The sequence below is a fragment of the Tuber melanosporum genome, assembly GCF_000151645.1.
Source record: "Tuber melanosporum whole genome shotgun sequence assembly, scaffold_24, strain Mel28".
NCBI classification, from domain to species: domain Eukaryota; kingdom Fungi; phylum Ascomycota; class Pezizomycetes; order Pezizales; family Tuberaceae; genus Tuber; species Tuber melanosporum.
This window is the reverse complement of record NW_003298908.1, coordinates 899,897-917,708: the sequence shown is the minus strand read 5'-3', so window position 1 is coordinate 917,708 and position 17,812 is coordinate 899,897. Positions and strand designations below refer to the sequence as shown.

At 48.2% G+C, this 17,812-nt stretch overlaps 8 protein-coding genes; 2 read left to right on the top strand and 6 right to left on the bottom strand.

Annotated features, from left to right (window-relative positions):
* Positions 1-224: 224 nt before the first annotated feature.
* On the bottom strand, positions 225-1,359 carry GSTUM_00006166001 (uncharacterized protein). XM_002838295.2 has 2 exons: positions 1,214-1,359; positions 225-1,134 (listed from the first exon to the last, which is right to left on the bottom strand). The coding sequence occupies exons 1-2, from the start codon at positions 1,275-1,277 to the stop codon at positions 377-379; spliced, it is 822 nt and encodes a 273-aa protein (XP_002838341.1). The 5' UTR covers positions 1,278-1,359; the 3' UTR covers positions 225-376.
* A 293-nt stretch (positions 1,360-1,652) lies between these two features.
* On the bottom strand, positions 1,653-4,202 carry GSTUM_00006165001 (uncharacterized protein; the record flags this gene model as incomplete). XM_002838294.2 has 11 exons in its annotated part: positions 1,653-2,231; positions 2,299-2,477; positions 2,538-2,612; positions 2,666-2,976; positions 3,031-3,299; positions 3,353-3,424; positions 3,488-3,535; positions 3,600-3,834; positions 3,907-4,006; positions 4,066-4,110; positions 4,181-4,202. 11 exons carry the CDS (start codon positions 4,200-4,202, stop codon positions 1,959-1,961), a joined length of 1,629 nt encoding a protein of 542 aa, XP_002838340.1. The 3' UTR covers positions 1,653-1,958.
* A 399-nt stretch (positions 4,203-4,601) lies between these two features.
* On the bottom strand, positions 4,602-4,830 carry GSTUM_00006164001 (uncharacterized protein; the record flags this gene model as incomplete). XM_002838293.2 has 1 exon in its annotated part: positions 4,602-4,830. One exon carries the CDS (start codon positions 4,828-4,830, stop codon positions 4,618-4,620), a length of 213 nt encoding a protein of 70 aa, XP_002838339.1. The 3' UTR covers positions 4,602-4,617.
* Positions 4,831-4,835: 5 nt separating this feature from the next.
* Positions 4,836-6,112, bottom strand: GSTUM_00006163001 (uncharacterized protein; the record flags this gene model as incomplete). XM_002838292.2 has 4 exons in its annotated part: positions 4,836-5,126; positions 5,187-5,292; positions 5,344-5,351; positions 5,378-6,112. 4 exons carry the CDS (start codon positions 6,110-6,112, stop codon positions 4,977-4,979), a joined length of 999 nt encoding a protein of 332 aa, XP_002838338.1. The 3' UTR covers positions 4,836-4,976.
* On the bottom strand, positions 6,113-7,023 carry GSTUM_00006162001 (uncharacterized protein). XM_002838291.2 has 7 exons: positions 6,857-7,023; positions 6,730-6,743; positions 6,613-6,629; positions 6,496-6,551; positions 6,376-6,406; positions 6,214-6,230; positions 6,113-6,184 (listed from the first exon to the last, which is right to left on the bottom strand). Exons 1-7 carry the CDS (start codon positions 6,861-6,863, stop codon positions 6,141-6,143), a joined length of 186 nt encoding a protein of 61 aa, XP_002838337.1. The 5' UTR covers positions 6,864-7,023; the 3' UTR covers positions 6,113-6,140.
* A 3,147-nt stretch (positions 7,024-10,170) lies between these two features.
* Positions 10,171-11,515, top strand: GSTUM_00006161001 (uncharacterized protein). XM_002838290.2 has 2 exons: positions 10,171-10,565; positions 10,626-11,515. The coding sequence occupies exons 1-2, from the start codon at positions 10,476-10,478 to the stop codon at positions 11,175-11,177; spliced, it is 642 nt and encodes a 213-aa protein (XP_002838336.1). The 5' UTR covers positions 10,171-10,475; the 3' UTR covers positions 11,178-11,515.
* Positions 11,516-11,544: 29 nt separating this feature from the next.
* On the top strand, positions 11,545-12,317 carry GSTUM_00006160001 (uncharacterized protein). XM_002838289.2 has 2 exons: positions 11,545-11,779; positions 11,830-12,317. The coding sequence occupies exons 1-2, from the start codon at positions 11,680-11,682 to the stop codon at positions 12,174-12,176; spliced, it is 447 nt and encodes a 148-aa protein (XP_002838335.1). The 5' UTR covers positions 11,545-11,679; the 3' UTR covers positions 12,177-12,317.
* A 638-nt stretch (positions 12,318-12,955) lies between these two features.
* GSTUM_00006159001 (uncharacterized protein) lies at positions 12,956-16,251 on the bottom strand. XM_002838288.2 has 1 exon: positions 12,956-16,251. Exon 1 carries the CDS (start codon positions 16,059-16,061, stop codon positions 13,977-13,979), a length of 2,085 nt encoding a protein of 694 aa, XP_002838334.1. The 5' UTR covers positions 16,062-16,251; the 3' UTR covers positions 12,956-13,976.
* Positions 16,252-17,812: the final 1,561 nt, after the last annotated feature.

Here is a 17,812-nt window from a genome sequence, read left to right as displayed (position 1 = left end):
TTTGTCTTGTTTTTCTTTTCTTTTTGCTCGTCAAGTTAGAATTGGAGTGATGGGGGATGATCACTCTATAATAATAATAATATTCTTCAAGTAGCACTTCTGAAATACCGGAAGGGTAAACTCCGAGCCGTACTATATCCCACCCAGCACCCTCGTCGCACGGTAGATGCAAAATGGAGTCGTAACTTGCATGTTCATACAGAATCACTCGATAGGAATTGCACTTTCAACCTATGATACCTGTAAAATTAGAGCATCTAATTACTTGCAGCGAACCCACAAGCATGGTGACCGATATAAAGCAGACCAAAACAACCCTCCCAAGCAAGTTCCCAAAACCCCGCCCTCAAAAAATCACATACCCAACACCCCCTCCCTAACTACCCCCATCCACTCTCCCAGCAGCAGCCCCCTCTGCGTACCCCTTCTCCCTCCCATTCCTCCCCTCAACGTACTCAGCAACATACCCAGGCGCCTGTCCACCAACCCCCTCCCCAGCAGGGACAGGACACCCCATCATCTCCCAGACCGGAACCACGCCCGTCCACACCCTCCCCGTGACCTCCGCTCTCTCCACATCTTTGCTCTCATCGCTGGGGCCGCCACTCCTGACCTTGGCGCTAGCGCTGCTAACAACCACCTTCAACACGCCCGTACTCCTCAACTCCGTCTCGTCCGGCGGCACGCGCGTCCCCTGCCAGCGCCCCGGGAGCATGCCCTCGGTGATGAGGCGCATGGCGTAGATCTTCTCCTCCACGTCCTCCACCATCGTGGCCGTGCCGTGCAGGATGGCGGAGCGGTAATTGCACGAGTGCGAATTCGGCGTCAGCGAGAGGACGAGCCCGTCGAGTTTTGTGGCCGCTACGCAGATGGGCATGCCACCGCTGTTGCTGCTGCTGCTGCTCCGGGTGAGGTTTTGCAGTCGGCTGGAGGTGTAGCCGTGCAGGTAGCAGTCCAGTGCGTCGGACTCGTCGGAGCTTGGGTGCGTGAAGGAGCCCATTTGGCCGAGCATTGGTAGGATTGTCGGATGCGGGGGTGAGCTTGCGTCGCTGGCGTCGCTGGGGGTTAGGAAGGAGACGTGCAGGACTGGGGTTGTGTTTATTATGTTGTGGATTGTGGTTGTGTCGTAGTGGGCTTTTGGTTGATTGGGGGGGATGTTAGTGGTTGTCGGTTGGTTCTTGATATACAGGGGATGAAGAAGGGGATATGATACCTCTGTTGCTGTACCTGTTGACTTTGTTGGCTGGTGTCTTTGGGTAGCTGAGTTCTTTTGACATATTGGTGGCAGTTTTCCTCGTTTCTCAATTCTTGCGAGGTTGTTTGTGGTTCGTTGAGACGAGATGGAGAGAGAAATCTTATTATATCCTACTCCAGTCATGGGCTCGTTGTAACTCAAACAGAGCACGTGCAGTTAGGAAGCTCGATAACTTACCCGAGCACCCGGAACCCTGGGCGGGGAAATATTACCTTATACGCATAAAGTTAGTTGATCGATAAAGAGGAATGCGGGGTCCCCCAGCCAAACCTAATTGGTCTCTAATGTAATTATTGGATAATTCCAGCAAACTACCGGTATCATATCAGACTCTCCAACTGAGATAATGATCTAATTTACGAAATCGGCCCCGACTTACTAGTAACACAACGGAACATCGTGCTCAAGTCTATATCTGCAATTTCTCTCACCCAGAATACAATACATATTATACTCAAAAAATGTAGTACTAATGCCCAATCCTAATTCTACTCTATTCCCGCCAAAAAAACACGATCCGTCATCGAATGCAGAATGTGTCAACCCAACTCCAACTTCCTTTTATTTACAACAAAGTATTTAGCAGGCGAATGAACGCCCAGTAGGGAGAGCAAAAAAAAAGAGGGGGGTCAACGCTGCACCTCGGATACACCTCCAGCTTTAGCTATGATACCTTCTCTACTAAGGGAAGATTAGCTAGGGGTTATTTATTCTTGCTCGTGGTGTTCATTGAGTTCCTCCTATTCATCACCTCTTCCTCCTTCGCCAATAATTCTCGTTGCATATCCTCAATCTCTTTCATAGGATCTAGAAGGCCGAGTGCGCCTCCACGGAAATCGCTAGCACTTGGCGATTTGTGCAAACCTTCAGAACTGGCAGCCCTTCCAACCCTCGCCTTCAACTTCTGACTGAGCCAAGACTTTCCGGACGAATTGAAGAATAGCATGGAGAGGAGGATGCCAATATGAACAAAGAACTATAAAATAGAATAAGATCGTCGTCATATAAGAATTCATGGGACGAATAAGCGCAATTTCACTAACCTTAAGTCGGCCCCAGACTATGAGGGAGTTCTTAAAGTCCAGGATGATAAATGGCGCGACGATGTAGGAAAACCCAATTTGTGTCGCTAAAAGACCGAAGATGTCATACGCCCTCTTATACCTACCGGGTGTCTTTCCGTCCGGTTCCACGAAGAAGGGTCTAATGTGACGCCGGAAATCTGCATGCGAGACCGTTATCAATCGAATAGCCTACCATTAGTAGGGCAAGTAACACATACATTTAGCGACCGTCTGGACAAATGATGCCGTCAAGAAGGTGAGGTAATACCCAGGAGAGATGCCATGCCAAATGGCTGCGTATAGATTAGCTCGGCCTCTCGGATGAATTCTTAGAAACTCTTCGTACCTGATGTCCCAAAGGTAACTAAAGAGCTTCTAAATCCCGGTTTCTTTCCTCTTGGTGTCACTCTCAGATACACATAGTTCTTTAACCATTTGTTCGTGTTCATATTCCAGGACTCAAGGTAAGCCCTTGTATTCTCCGCTGTCTCGAGTGCCCAAGGGTCAACATTTGTCAAACGGTCCCAGCGAGGCCTCTTGTTCTCATCGAGGCCATTGTACCCCAAACCGGAGAGTATGCAAGCGCCCTCAGTCAGGGACCAAACGCCATAGTATTTGAGACGTTCGGTGAAACCCAAAGCGTATATATACCAAACCCTGCGGGTGTAATCAGTTTCTGGTTCACCGTAATTTGGAAGAAAGCACAATTACCTTCTCAGAACCGAATACCGCAAAAATCCGTCGTCGAGAACAAACCCGGTCTTGTACCAGCTAGAAAACTTCATAAAAGCAGCGATCCAGCCCAACCCACAAATAGCTTTCCAAATCGCCGGACGATGGCTCTTTGGGATTTTTCTCTTCCGCTTTGTGCTGCCCTTGGTTGCGCCAGGACTTACAACGTCAAACATGGTGCAATCAATCCACCTTTGATATTCCGCAAAATCGAATGCGGGTCCGGCGAACAAAGACGGGAAAAACAGCTACCCGCAAATTTAATACCAGTGATAAAGAGCAGCTCAATGACAAAACTCACCACATATGCAATGTAGTCGAGGATACTGGGCATCACCGGAAGGGCTCGATCTTTCTGAAAGGCCGATAAATCCTAAAATCACAAGGGTCAATTTCTAAGCGGAGCGAGCCGTTGGCAGAAACAAACAATTCATACTTTCTCGGGCAATCGGCCATCATGCACTGACCAACAGAACGCCGTTAACTAGAACACCGATGCCGTGAGTCCATGCACTCCTCCAAAATTCTCCAGGTCCCGGTCAACCAACCTTCATGACCATGACCATTTGCGCGCCAGTAACATCCACAACTCCGGGAATCCCGTGCAATTCCCGCTCGATATGCGAAATGAGCATGTGCGCCATCAAGTACACGAAAGCGATCCATGGCATATACGGTCCTTGAACAAATTTCGCAATAGCATACGCTCCGCCCGCGCTAACACTAAGAGTCCGCAGTCCACCCCATAAATTGAAAACCCCAACCATGTAAAACAACGAAACTCTATTCGTCCAATCCACCACCTATTAGTGACTGTCCCTCTCTTCGGCAACCCTAGTCAGTGGAACCCCATACCCAATCATAAACAGGTTCTTCTTCGCAGGCTCCGCATCAGGTAACCGTTTGAGTACGCCAGCGAACGGGTAGGACAATAAAATGGTAAAAATAAGCTTCACTACAGTTTCGCCATTATGTTAGAGAGATCAAAAAAGTTGGGGGAGATCTGAGGCATACATTCGTCCTTGGCCGCACCCGTGGCACCTTCCAGCCAAATGAAAGCTAAGAAAAAGGTCAGAAAATTGCAGAAAAGTAAAAGCAGGCTGAACAAGGAGAGGAAAAGAAGACTCACGATAGTCTATGAATGATATCATAGCGACAGAGGTACCATGTAATTGCGATACTCTCGAGACAAAGGATAGTTACGAGGAAGGTAAGAGGGAAGATGCAGGCAACGAGATGATGTAGGTCATGTAAGATCATAGGATTATGTCAGCCATTGCTATTTCCACGTGGGACTGTCATGTGGCATCACTCGCTCAATCATTCCATACCGGTATCCCAGCTTTGATCAGGACCGGGGGCCATGTGTTTCCATCAGATTTGATAATAGGCCGTGCTGGTATTCTACCAGTATGCGATATTGTAAATGCGCACTCTGCGCCTTCAGCCACCATTGAGCATGCGATAGCGCCACATTGGACAGAGACCACAATTGAACCTGGGGACCATGAGATCTGAGACCAACGAACCAATAGTGCTCAGATATTGCACACGTTAAATCACCTCTTATACACGTGGATTACACCCTGGAGGAGAAAGTGGTGGAGCAGTAATAGGAAGTACCTTGTTTTGAAAACATTTAAAACTACGGAACATCGTAAATACGGAATAACACGGCCAAACACTATCAGAAAAAGAAGAAAGGAATAGGGTCAGGAAATAAGATGGACACCACGAATGTCCCAACAACGCTCGGCTTCCGTACAGCACCACTGACATCGCACTTTATTCCGTTACAACAAGCAATTCACATCATAGCAAAACAAAAAAACCGGACGCGGTCCGCTCGAAAAAATGCACAAAAAATTGAAAAGCCTTTGCATAGCAACTTTTCGATTTTTCTCCCGACTACTCCCGCCATTTTGCTACCCCCATCTTAAAACAAGCCTCCATAGTTGAAAAAAAAAAATGAAAACCATCCACCCATTCTCCTTGGCAACTGTATTAAGATATTGACCTTCCAACAACCTTGAATTTGTAACCGACCGGTCCGAAATTTCTTTGTTTAGAAGCACCTAGAATGTGTCAGCGTATCGGTCTACAATAAGGGTTTGAGGAAAGCATTGTGAACATACTTGCGGTGGACGATAGAAGGTCCGCTCTCGTCGTACTCTTGCTTTGAGATCCACATTTGCTGGAAGGTGGAGAGGGATGCAAGGATAGATCCTCCGATCCAGACAGCTATTAAAAATTAGACAGGTAGTCTTCAATACATGATGATAAAAAACCTACAGTATTTTCTCTCTGGTGGAGCAATGATCTTGACCTTCATTGAGGAAGGAGCAAGGGATGTAATCTCCTTCTGCATACGGTCGGCAATACCAGGGTACATAGTAGTACCACCAGACATGACAATATTTCCATAGAGATCCTTACGCACATCGACGTCACACTTCATGATGGAGTTGAAGGTGGTCACGTGGATACCACCAGACTCAAGACCGAGAACTGAAGGCTGGAAAAGGGCCTCAGGAGCACGGAACCGCTCGTTACCAATGGTGATAACCTGTCCGTCGGGAAGCTCGTAAGACTTCTCCAAGCTAGACGACTGAGAGGCAGTCTGGATCTCCTGCTCAAAGTCAAGAGCAACATAGCAAAGCTTCTCCTTGATGTCACGAACAATCTCACGTTCCGCAGTGGTGTTGAAAGTATAGCCACGCTCAGCAAGAATCTTCATCAGGTGGTCGGTAAGATCACGTCCAGCCATGTCGACACGAGAGATGGCGTGCGGGAGCGCAAACCCTTCATAGATGGGGACAACATGGGTGACACCATCACCGGAATCCAAAACGATACCAGTAGTACGACCAGAAGCATACAGGGAAAGCACGGCCTGGATAGAGACGTAGAAGGCAGGTGCATTAAAGGTTTCGAAAACAATCTGAGTCATCTTCTCGCGATTGGACTTGGGGTTGATAGGAGCTTCGGTCAAAAGGACAGGGTGCTCCTCTGGCGCCACTCTCAACTCGTTGTAGAAGGTGTGATGCCAGATCTTCTCCATGTCGTCCCAGTTTGTCACGACACCGTGCTCAATGGGATATCTTAGAGTCAGGATACCACGCTTGGACTGAGCCTCATCTCCAACATAGGAGTCCTTTTGACCCATACCAATCATGATGCTGAAACATAACAAAAATTCTTGTCAGCAATTATCCCCAATTTTCGCGCAAAAATTTTTTGGTGGGGATATCCCGTGATCGCGGGGCATCGGGGCCAGAAAAAAAAAAAGCAAAACAAGAAGCCCGGAAATTGGGAAAACCATACCCATGATGACGAGGACGTCCAACAATGGAGGCTATAAACATGTCAGTAATCCCGAGCCGACAATAAATAGCGGGGCACTAAATGGTCCCCAAATCAAGATATCTAGATAAAGGTACTTACGAAAAACGGCTCTGGGAGCATCATCTCCGGCGAAACCGGCTTTACACATACCAGATCTATCAAGAGTTATCAGTATAAAACCGTGGCTGAGTTTACCGGTCATAAAGAATTGCTTACCCATTGTCAATAACGAGCTGAGAGTTTTAGATTGTGACGTTAGCTACATTCCCATACCTCAACGCAACAACCCCACTTCAAGCTTCCTGGGAAGAGTCAGACAAGGAGCAAACATACGGCGGCAACTTCGTCTGTAGAACGGGAAGGTAGTTAGTTAGCAATAATGGCCCTTTGGCAAAAGCAAGCGTTTCCAGGGTATGGAGGTTGAGAGAAAAAGGAGCATTTCGGGGGAATATTTACTGACCTTCCATGGCGGTTGTTAAGAAAGGTCTAGTTGATAAAAAAGGCTAAGGAATTCGTAAGACGTGATAAGCTCGAGGGAGGACTTTAAAGTAACAGGGGGTCTGCCTACTCCAAGATGAAGCGGGCGGATGGAAGGCTTTTGTAGATGGATGAAAGTGTTGACAAGAGGGAAAGAGAAAGGAGAAAGGAAAGAGGAGGAGAAGGGCCACACACACAACCCACCGCCCACGACGCTCGCAACCCCTGTCGTCCCAAAAAAGACCCTATATCCTTGGCACCAATGTCTTGGCATAACGACTAGGGAATTAGAGTCGCTGGAAAGGGCATACAAATTTCTTCTTCAGGCTCAAGACCGCCATGTCCAAGTGCTGACGCGCAACCCTGACTGGTCAGCATCCGCCGCCACCTCCACTATTTTTAAATCCTATGGCCGAAGCGCCGCCATTCCGCCAGGCCAGCGATGTACTGTACTGTACAGTATGAATGCAGTGCCGTCGACCTGACCTAAAAGGTTTTCAATGTGAAAGGATGCTCGGTGACACCGGCCGACACCACCAGCGTAGTACACTCCTCAAGTCTCAATACCAAGAGACATAATAACGGCCCTTCCAGCCTCAACGGTTCCAACTCTCTTGGCATTGGGTCATACATCATACATTGGTTGAGCTGGGAATGGTACGGCTATAAGATGGGTCAAAGGACCCGCCAAAAAGCCCCCTATTTAGCTGTGTCGTAACTTCCAAGAGCACTCGTTACGCGGCTACCATCACGCTGCTCCCGATAAGTAATTTTACCCTCCATCTCCAGTTGAAGACGAAGACGAAGGCTTGGGGTTCCCATAGCTTACGAAGGCACCAACATAAGATTTGTTTTGTCACACATGGAGCCTTGGGAGTCGTATACATAAATGTTTCAGTGATGATGGCCCGACTTATATCATATCTACCGCTCACTACAATACCGGTGGCTCGGTAATCTCTTGGTCACCCAGTAAACACACGGGTTAAACCAGGCATCGCGCAAACTCTCTTAGCTTAAGAGACACCAAACGTCAGCACCATTGAAAACGAAACCTAGACGTTTTTTAGAGGAAAGGAGCTGTCATAGAAAAGACTTGGCAGTAAAGTAGTCACCCGACGGGACGCCGCCTACCGATACCGTACTATACCAGGAGTCCGTGATGTCAATCAAGAGGCCTACTGCGGGTTAGGGGTTCTGCCTCCATTTCCTTTGTTTGGAGGTTCGCAACGGAGGGTGGAGTTACGACGACTGCCTTTTCTCCCGAGAAGCCAAGAGCTCCAGGATCATTGCAAAGTCTATCTTCCTTCCGCTTTATCGTGGCCGTTTGGCTTCTAAACCCGAAGCACACGTACTCCGAATGACGAGGTTCAGAATATGACATATACCGAGTGATAGTGCATGATCATCATAGGCCGCAACAGTATGTTAATCGTTGACGGAAAAAGAGGGGGAGGGAACAACCCCGCTAAAAACGGTTAAAATAGTCGTGTCGTGGAAGCCAGGGAGAAAAACTTTGAGGGCAATGTTTGACTAGACAGCCATAGCTTAAACAGAATTGGGTATTACAAATAAGCAGACCAGCGATTTGCTTTTCGCGAGGTGAGAAGGGTGAGTTCTTCGCCCCTATTCACACCATCATTGAAACCCCGCTCGCGCGCAAGCCGCAACTCAGATACACAATTTTTACAGACTCTGTGGCTTCCAAGACCAGTAATTAAGGGATCTCTTTTTGCGATTCGTGAGCAGCCCACAGTGTTAACAAGGATGATAAACTCACCCTTCTTACCTTCCCCACCATGACCACCCGTTCTCACCTTAAGCTATAGGACACCGGGTCCATCCAAGTCCTGACCTGGACCCTTTCGACACTTTCCCTCACGCAGGATCACCCCAAATCACAAAAACCTTTATTCGGAGGCAAGCGCAGGAACTGACCCTATCCAAGACCAGCCTTTCTCTTCCAAACTCCCAAAATCCACGACCCCAGCCCCCTGAACGGGGAGCTTTTCTTGTTTATGATACCCCTCCCTATCAGACAAGCAGCCTATCCCCACCCTCTGGTTCCACATGGCACTACTGACTCGCCGCCATCCTGCTCATCCTGGATGTTATAAACAGAAACCTAGACACTTCACCCTGCATACCTCTAGAACCAGGGATCGATCATCACTCTCTGCAGGAATATTTCTATATCTAGCAGCTAAAGCCTGTCAAATGGCACTTTTGTCACGTCGGTGAAGTTTTGCCTGAGAAACGCCCCCCTTGAAATAGCTCACGAGGATCCCATATCCCTACTCACGACAGCTCCTGGTTGGCCCAACAGGCGAGTGCTAGGGTAAAGGTAAAAGTGCCCGCGCAGCTAGTGGGTTGCGAAAAAAAAGTATGTGATACATGTACCCTAAGCTCGCTGGAGAAAGCTATCACTGTGATAGCATTGCAGCACTGGCCCCTTGAGGAGAAAACGGGTTCCGGTCTTATGCTCCTTTTCCAGCTGGCCCCGAGGGTGCAGGCCCCTTTCTAATTGGGAAAGCTCGGGACATGATATACTCCATTGCAGCATATAGTAGTGTGTTATCGCACAACAAGGTCCTTTTATTACTTGTTTACTGCCTCAGCATGTGGGAAAGTCACCGGATCCGAATCGTACAACGCACCTGGAATTCCAAGCATCGCACATAACCACCACACCTCAAGCCAAAAAAAACAAAAAAACAAACAAACTCAAGACACCTGCCCAAGTACTTTCTGGAGCAAGGTTAGGCAGCCACGCTTCCACAAAAATATGGATCTTTCTAGGAAGAGCCAACATGATATTCTCGCATTTCCGAGGAGGATAAACTCACATCCATCCTCGAATCCACCGTAATAAGTACTGGCTTCCCACTGGCACAATATCTTTTAGTACGCTCCGATCTCAGAACTGTCCCGTCTTTGGCTCCTAAAGCACGGGCATCAGTTGGCGCCAAACCATTCGTTTTTCCTTTTCGTTCCCTACGCTGTCAGCGCCTTCACTGCGCAGGCAAGGTGATAGCGACCAAATAATATTATGTATGATAATGGGTTAACTCCGTTTCTCCGGCACTAGGGCTGCGGATGGAGTTAATCAAATCCATCTTATACGATACTTTATGCTCGGCCAACTCTGGATTTCTCCCACTCCAAAAGGGTACTATCCGAGTGATATTATATGATCATGGGTTAGGGTTTAGTTGGCTCTCCCGAATCGTCCTGGTGGGGGCAAGGGAGGGAAACAACCAAGCTGGCGGGGTTATCATAATAATATTATCGTACCAAAGAAAACACAAACTCGGGTGGCTCGGGCTGCTAACTACCCAGGCCCAGGAACTTAGCACTATAGTACCACTGGGATATAGAGCCCGTTACAAATTCAAACACCGTAAATACGCTTTCGAAAATATTCTTTGGAGGTCCACTGGCTTCTAGTGGCTTTTAATTTGCGTCGTCACTGGACTGGGATAACAGCTTTTCTTGATATCCCAACCCTCATCCACAAGCGCCTTCCACTCAACAACCCCACTAAACCCTGAAATACCCAATATTCGAACCACTCCAGTCTACTTCTCCACACCGCCTTCACCATGTCGGACATGGCTAAGCTCCTTTCGTGGGGAATCGAGAATTCGGTTCCTTCCGACGACCCGAACGCAGAAAACAGAAGAGCCAAACTGGTACTTCCGATTTTTCCCATACCCTCACAAAATTCATACGCTAACTATGATAAAAACCAGGACCCAGCGCTCTTAGCCCAACTCTTCGGCGCAAATGTCAAAGACGACAGCGTCCTCATGCGCGAGGCGCTGGAAGCAATCCAGGACCCCGAAGTCACCCTCGAAAATAAAGAAATCGCTTTCGACAACCTCGAAATGCTTGTCGAGAACTTGGACAACGCCAACAATCTCGAGAACCTCAACCTCTGGCCTCCCTTGATCGCGCAGTTATCGGTACCAGAGCAGCAGCTCCGCTTCATGGCGGCCTGGTGCATCGGGACCGCCGTCCAGAACAACCCAAAGTCTCAGGCCGTCATGCTCAAGCATGGGGGTGTGGCAAAGATTGTTGATCTAGTGCTTAGAGATCCGGAGGAGAGGGTTAGGACCAAGGCGGTTTATGCGCTTAGCAGTCAGATTAGAAATGAAGAGGAGTCGTTGAAGGCCGCTGTTGACTTGTTACCGGAGGAGATACTGGAGAAGGGGAGGCACGAGTATCGGGCGGATGATATGGAGGCCATTGATGAGTTGGTGAAGGCTCTAAGGGAGAGGGCCAAAAAGGTTATCAGCCCTTAGAGGATGTCTATGACTCTCTTAGGGTTTCTAGCTGTTTAGTCCGTCATATTTCGCGGTTAAGAAAAAATTGCTTCTTTTCCTCTTTTGTCCTCTTTTTTTTTCCCTCTCTTCTTCTCCTGCTATAGATCTTCATGTTTCGAACACGAAGAAAGCAAACTCTCCCTGTAAACTTTCAAATATCCCCGTTGCGAATATAGTACGGGTATCATAGTACGATACCGGTCCAAGAACCTGCGTCATATTGCACTGTAAACCGCAAGGTTCACTACTCAGGCAAAAAGCAAAAAAAAAAGAGCTTGAGGCTCTAAACTCCGACGCCTCGCCTCCTCCATCCAACCTCACTGCAACTCAACCACCTCGCTGTCAACACATCAACGGGCAACTTGCCGCCACCACCACCACTACCACCTCTTCCTCCGTTGAGCTCCCACTCAACCGACACAGTTACCCACCTTCATCTACTCTAAAAATAAAAATAAAAAATACCCGGAACCAAAGAATCATGCCCCCAATCCGCACCAGTCGAAACCGTAAACCACCCCCAGAGGGTTTCGACGACATCGAAGACACCCTACTAGAATTCGCCAACAAAATGAAAGATGGTAAACCCCCTCCCCCCTTCCCCATCTACCGCCTCAGCTAACATAATCAGCGGAAAACGCCCCCCACGAGGGCAAACGCAAAAACGAGAGCACCTGGGCCATCTTCCAGATCTCGCACCAGCGCTCACGCTACATATACGACCTCTACTACGACAAGGAGGCCATAAATAAGGACCTCTACAACTGGCTGCTGAAGAACGGCTACGGCGACGCGAACCTCATCGCCAAGTGGAAGAAACAGGGGTACGAGAAGTTGTGCTGTCTGCGCTGCATACAGGCCAAGGAAAATAACTTTAATGCTACGTGCATTTGTCGCGTGCCGAAGGCTAGGTTGGGGAAGGAGCAGGTGGTGGAGTGTGTCAGTTGTGGGTGTCGGGGGTGTGCCTCTGGGGATTAGAGAGAGGGGATGGCGGGGGGAATGTATTGTGTATTATAGCCTTTTTCTTTATATATATATCTCTTTTTGTAACCCTTTCTTAGGATAAGATAGGATAGGCTGGGTACATTGCTGGTCTCGAAATGATCATGATCTCAAAACCATCTTCTATTTTTTTTTTTTTTCCCTCCCTTCCAAAAAAAAAAAAAAAAAAAAAAAGATATATATATATTCACATTCACACCTCCATACCAACCAACATTTCTTTTCACCCGAAAGCACATACTGCGCATAACTCTCGGGAATTCCACCTAAAAAAAAAAAAAAAAAAAAAAACGCACAATCCAAATCCCACCCTACCCACCTACCCCATTCCAATTTCAATTCCAATTCCGATTCAAATTCAAGTCCCAAAAAATCACCCCACAATTTCAAACAGAATAAAACAAAAACACAACCGCATAATGATTCCCAATTCCCTCCAATCAACCGATACGTGCGCAATGAACGAGCGAGCGAGCGAGTGAGTGAGTGAACGAAGGGAAATTCCTAACCCGGCTATGATACTTGCTGGAATTGGAATGGATGGGTGGAATTGGAATGGAGTGGTGAAAGAGTTCGTTCGTTCGTGATGAATGGTAGGCAGGCAGCTGGGTTGCAAACTATACTTACTTATCATACTGGTGGTTATTATTTTAATTTCGAGTGTAGTAGATAGTGCCGAGTGAGTCGGGTAGGTAGGTATAAGGGTTATACACGATCACTCGCTACCGCTACCGCCGATTCATGCAAGAGATGGATGGATGGAATAAATAAATAAATAAATACGACACTACACAAACCTTTGGTAAATGGATAAAATAAAAACCACGAATCCCGCTATGCACTTTCCCATACCGTACCATACCCCCCCATACCAACCGTTCCGGTCCAAGCCAACCAAATAAATAAATAAAAATAAAAACAAGAAAACAAAACAACCAAAAAAAAAACCTCCATGCATGATCTTTCCGCAGATGGGTAGAAAGATGGAATAAATAAATCACATAGAAGGCGCACGACGGGCAGGAAAATTACAGGTTCAGTTAAGAGGCTGCAGTAATCACAAGTGGGAAGAGAGAAAGAGGGTGAAGGGGTATTCGCCTGTGAAATAAGGACAGAACAATGGTAATGGTATAAACAGAGGGCCACCCAGACAGACAAATGGACAGAACAATTGTTGGAACGAGTATCACAAAACCCAACAAAGAAATACAGGCAGACACAGACAGGTAGACAAAGACAGATTGATAGGAGAAGCAGAAAGAGAAAAACACCCCCACCAGACCGAAGAACCCCGGGATTTGATAAACCACGAAACAGGAGATAACGAGAATGAAAATGGAAAAGAGAAAAAGATTACAGGACTCTCTTTCCCCCTTCCTTAGGGAGAAATGGGAGAGGAAGGGGAGAGGGAAGAAAGGAAAAGAATAGGAAGACGCACGCCTGAATGGATATGTGATGATGATGATGCCTTATCTTAGCCTCCCGTTGTTGGTCATGGCGTCGTCAGGGTCGTCATAAGATGAAATGGGATAAAATGGGGGTAGAATGAATGGGGAAGAATAAGAGCAGATAAAATAGATGGAAATAATAGGAAGAGGGAATAGTAATAAGGATAATAAAAAGTTAAGAGAAGTGAAAAAAAGGACACAAAAGAAATCGCTCCATGTTACTTTTTTTTTTTGCCCCAAAAATACCCGCTGCAAACAGAAGACATTCCGTCGTTTCGGTCGTAAACACATACCAACTACTTTTCAACCGGGAAAGGTTATAATGTTATCAAAAGTCCGTAGTATGACTCCTCCCCAGGTCCGGTCTCCCAGGCGTCGACGGTGATCCGAACCCATCAGTAGTAAACTTCTCATAGCCACTCTTCATGACGCCGAAAACGTCCACGCCGAAGACGTCCGGGGGCTCGAGGAAGCCCTCGCCGAGGAGGTCCGCAGAGCGTAATCCGCCATCATAACTCCTCCGCACCTCCCGCCTCTTGTCCGCTCGCTTGTCGGGAGATCCGAAGCACGCTCTCGAAACGATGGTCTCGATATCGTCCGGTGCGCTGCTGTCGTTCTCCATGCCGGAGCTGCCGGACGTGAGCTCTGCGAAGGCGGCACCCCAGGGATTGTCCTCCAGGACGCCAATGTCCCGGGACGGGGACTTCACGAGCTGCCTAACACGGTCGCGGTGGATTCGGAGACTGGTTGCCGGACTAACCGACATTGGTGGGTTACGTGGACGAAGCATGGTCGCCGGGGTAAGAGGTGGGAGCATTGGGTTATTGTCGTAGTTCCGAATGGGTGATGAGGTTAGGAAACTCATTCCCCCTCCAATTGTATTCCTACGGATGGGGCTTTCGTGTGAAGAATGCCTGATTCGGGCGATGTCCTCCTCAGCCCGGCCCCGCTTGATCCTAGGCCTATCTTCCTCAATGGTTGGCCGTACAACCGATGATTCAAGTGATGAAAAGTAGCCACTATCTCCCATGGGAGGTGCTTTCCGCTTCCGGCTTGTAGACGGGAACATGGACGGGGGGGTTGAATCACGATGTGGCTGGACTTGGCTGCGGGTGACGGGTGGTGAAGAGCACATGATAGGGGGTGGTGGAGATGATCGTGTTGTAGCATTGCCGTGGGGAGAAGATGGTCGAAACACATCGTCGTCATCGTCTGGCATTTGTCGTGGCTCAGGACTAGCACTCCTAGTTGCATCGGACGACAACGTCAATAATTCTTCCAATGCCGCTTCCTTGTCCTCAATTGTATCTGTACTACCAGCGTGCTCGGTGGAATCGGCATGCTCAACATGTATCTCGATAATAGGTTCGGGGTGTGACAAATTTTCCATCTCTTCCAGCATCAAGGCCTTGGACGCAGCCGAACCCTTCTTTGAGTGTGATCCGGACTTGCGTGAATTTTTGTTCTTCATAAACTGATGCTCGAAGCCACTTCCAACAACCCAATAATTTCCCTTTCCGGGGTCATCCTTAGGACGCTCCTGCTTGACGAATGCCTTGTTGAGCGATAGATTGTGTCTGATGCTATTCTGCCAGCCATTATTCGATGTTCGGTAGTATAGGAATGTGTCCGCGATCCATTTATATATCTGGGCGAGAGTTAATCTTTGCGACGGAGCTCGAAGGATGGCCATGCCGATGAGTGTAGCGTAGCTGTATGGCGGTTTTCTTCCATCATCCACGATAACTGGAGGTTCCCAGGCAAGTGGCACATCTTTTTCTGGCGAAGAAGACGCGTTTTGTGAAATGCTCTTCTCCCGCAGAACTTTCTTCTCCTTAATAGGTGCTGCCTCCATCAAGGCCCGTCGGGGGGCCGCCTTCAGACCCGTCAATGGCTTCCCACCATGATTGTCGTCGTCGGAAGATCTAGGTTCAGGCGACACGTTCTCCTTTCCGAAACTCGCCTTGGAGGACGAGAAACTGGTGAAGAAGGCAGCCTGGGTTTTTCTCATCTGGGCAGCAGGCATCGGGGCGAACGAAGTATTGAATACAGAGATTGGAGGTTTTTTCAATGGGGAATCAGTGGGGAACGCGTCGGGTTCCGGTGGAGGCATCGATATCCTGTCAAAGGTATTCTGGAGAACACGCTTGGGTAAGGGGATGCGACTCGAGTGCTTTGGATTATTGAGGGCCTGGTTCTGTCTGGAGTGAAGCTTCTTTTTAGAAGGGGATGTTGAAGGACCGACAATGGGAGGGCGGAACATTATGGGCTGCAAGTTGCCGTTGGTGAGTTGTAAGGGGTTAGAGGAAGCTGACGAGGGGGGGAAGGTTGGGGTCGATGCCGAGCCGGGTTCTGACGAGGGTCCGAGCGCATCTCTGTGGATCTTTAACGGGGGCAAACGCGTCGAAAACATGACTTTTCCGCGCCAAAAATTTCAGAGAATCAAAGGCGAAGGGTGTCTGAATCTAGAATCGCGTGGAAAACGCGTGACTGAGGGCGTTGAGTCGAGGAATTCTGGCGATAAGGATGCTAAAAGGGGGTTGAGGCGCTGGGTACGTGACGCGAGAATGGTACGTGACTCAGCAAGCGGAATGAAATGGGGTATGGTACAACCCGGCGACTTTCTGTCCCAGACAAGAAAAATTTCTCGGTAAGTTTGCTATTCGAGACTAATGACTTTTCCCTCCATTTCTCCTTCTCTTTCTTTCTTTTTTTTGTGCGTGTACGTCCTCCTTCTCCCACCTCTTGAATGTCAAGTGACAGCGCGGAAAGAAGGAGAAAAAAGAAAAAAAGTGGAGACTTGAAGGAGCAAGAGCGACGAGCAAAGGAGTAAGGGCACACAAACCACAAATATTATAATATGCCGGCGGCAAACCCAAAGAATAAAGAAATGCAGGTGCCTAATGCAATAAGGTAGCAGTATTTGTAGTTCCGTGAGGTTAGGGTGAGGGGGTACGTATAATCGTCCGAAGGGTAAGGGAGAAATCCGATTAGAGAGAGGGAGAGGGAGGGAGGGAGAGAATAGTCGATGGTATTGCGCGCGAAAGAGGTGGAGGATTCACGATAACCTGTAAGTTAGATCTGGGGGGGGGTGAGGAATGAGGGGAGTGGAGGGGTGTGGTGGTGGGGGGGAGGGGTGTTTTTGTACCCTGTTGCGCACAGAACGAGAAGGAAAAAATGGGCAGAGAAGGAAGCGGGCAACTGGTAACAAAGGACTCCGTTTGGTGATATAGTAGCCCGTCTCTCGCGAAATATAACGCGAAATACAACTCGTTACCGGTACACTGTCTGATACATATATCAAAATTATCTATTATTATTACCATTCTGGAGGGGAGGGGAGGTGTGAAGATACAGGTACTGTATGAAAGCTTCAAGCAAACACGAGTGTTTTCAAACTTCGAACTCTCGCAGTGAGGGGCAAGTCTGACGTACTACCGGTAATCTAAAAGCTACATCGAGAGATCTAACTTGATGGCCAACCATAAATCTATAGTATCATATCCAACCTCGACCTGATCATGCAAGTTTTTCTTTTCTTAACTCTCCAGACTTTGCCCTCTCCTGACACTTGAAGTCTTCAAAATCTCTTTGGCTGGCTAGAGCTTCCGTGTGGTACTACAATATGTTCGTACATGCAGTACCAAGCTGCTACTGCCGTATAATACCCCCGTACTGTACATACCAGTACTCGTACAGCGACTGCACAGTTACGAGCCTCTGAGGCGCCTGGTCTGTGGCAGCTAACTTGAGCTCTCCCGGTCCAATGAACCAAAGTTGGGTTGGGCATATGATTAACGCTCAGCAGCTACCTACCATACTTGTGTGCCATACCGAAGGACCAAAAGGACGATGCGTTGTCCAGTCCAATCCGAGTTCCCTCCCACTCGAACTCATTTCCTCTTTCGACCAGCGCCACAAAGGCGTGAGTGACATTAGGAGCAATTGGCCCACTCAGAGCTCGCGCTTTTTCCAACGCTCTCTTAGCAAGCAAAAGCAAAGTTGCAGTCAAGAAACAGCTGCTGTACGAGTATAGTACTCGTACCTAACCATCATACGCCGTATGATACCCATACCCGTACAAGTACTAGTACGAGTACAATACGGTATCAGGGATGATATACCGGTTTGCGCCTTCTCCCCCATTAATCCCAAACCAGGTCC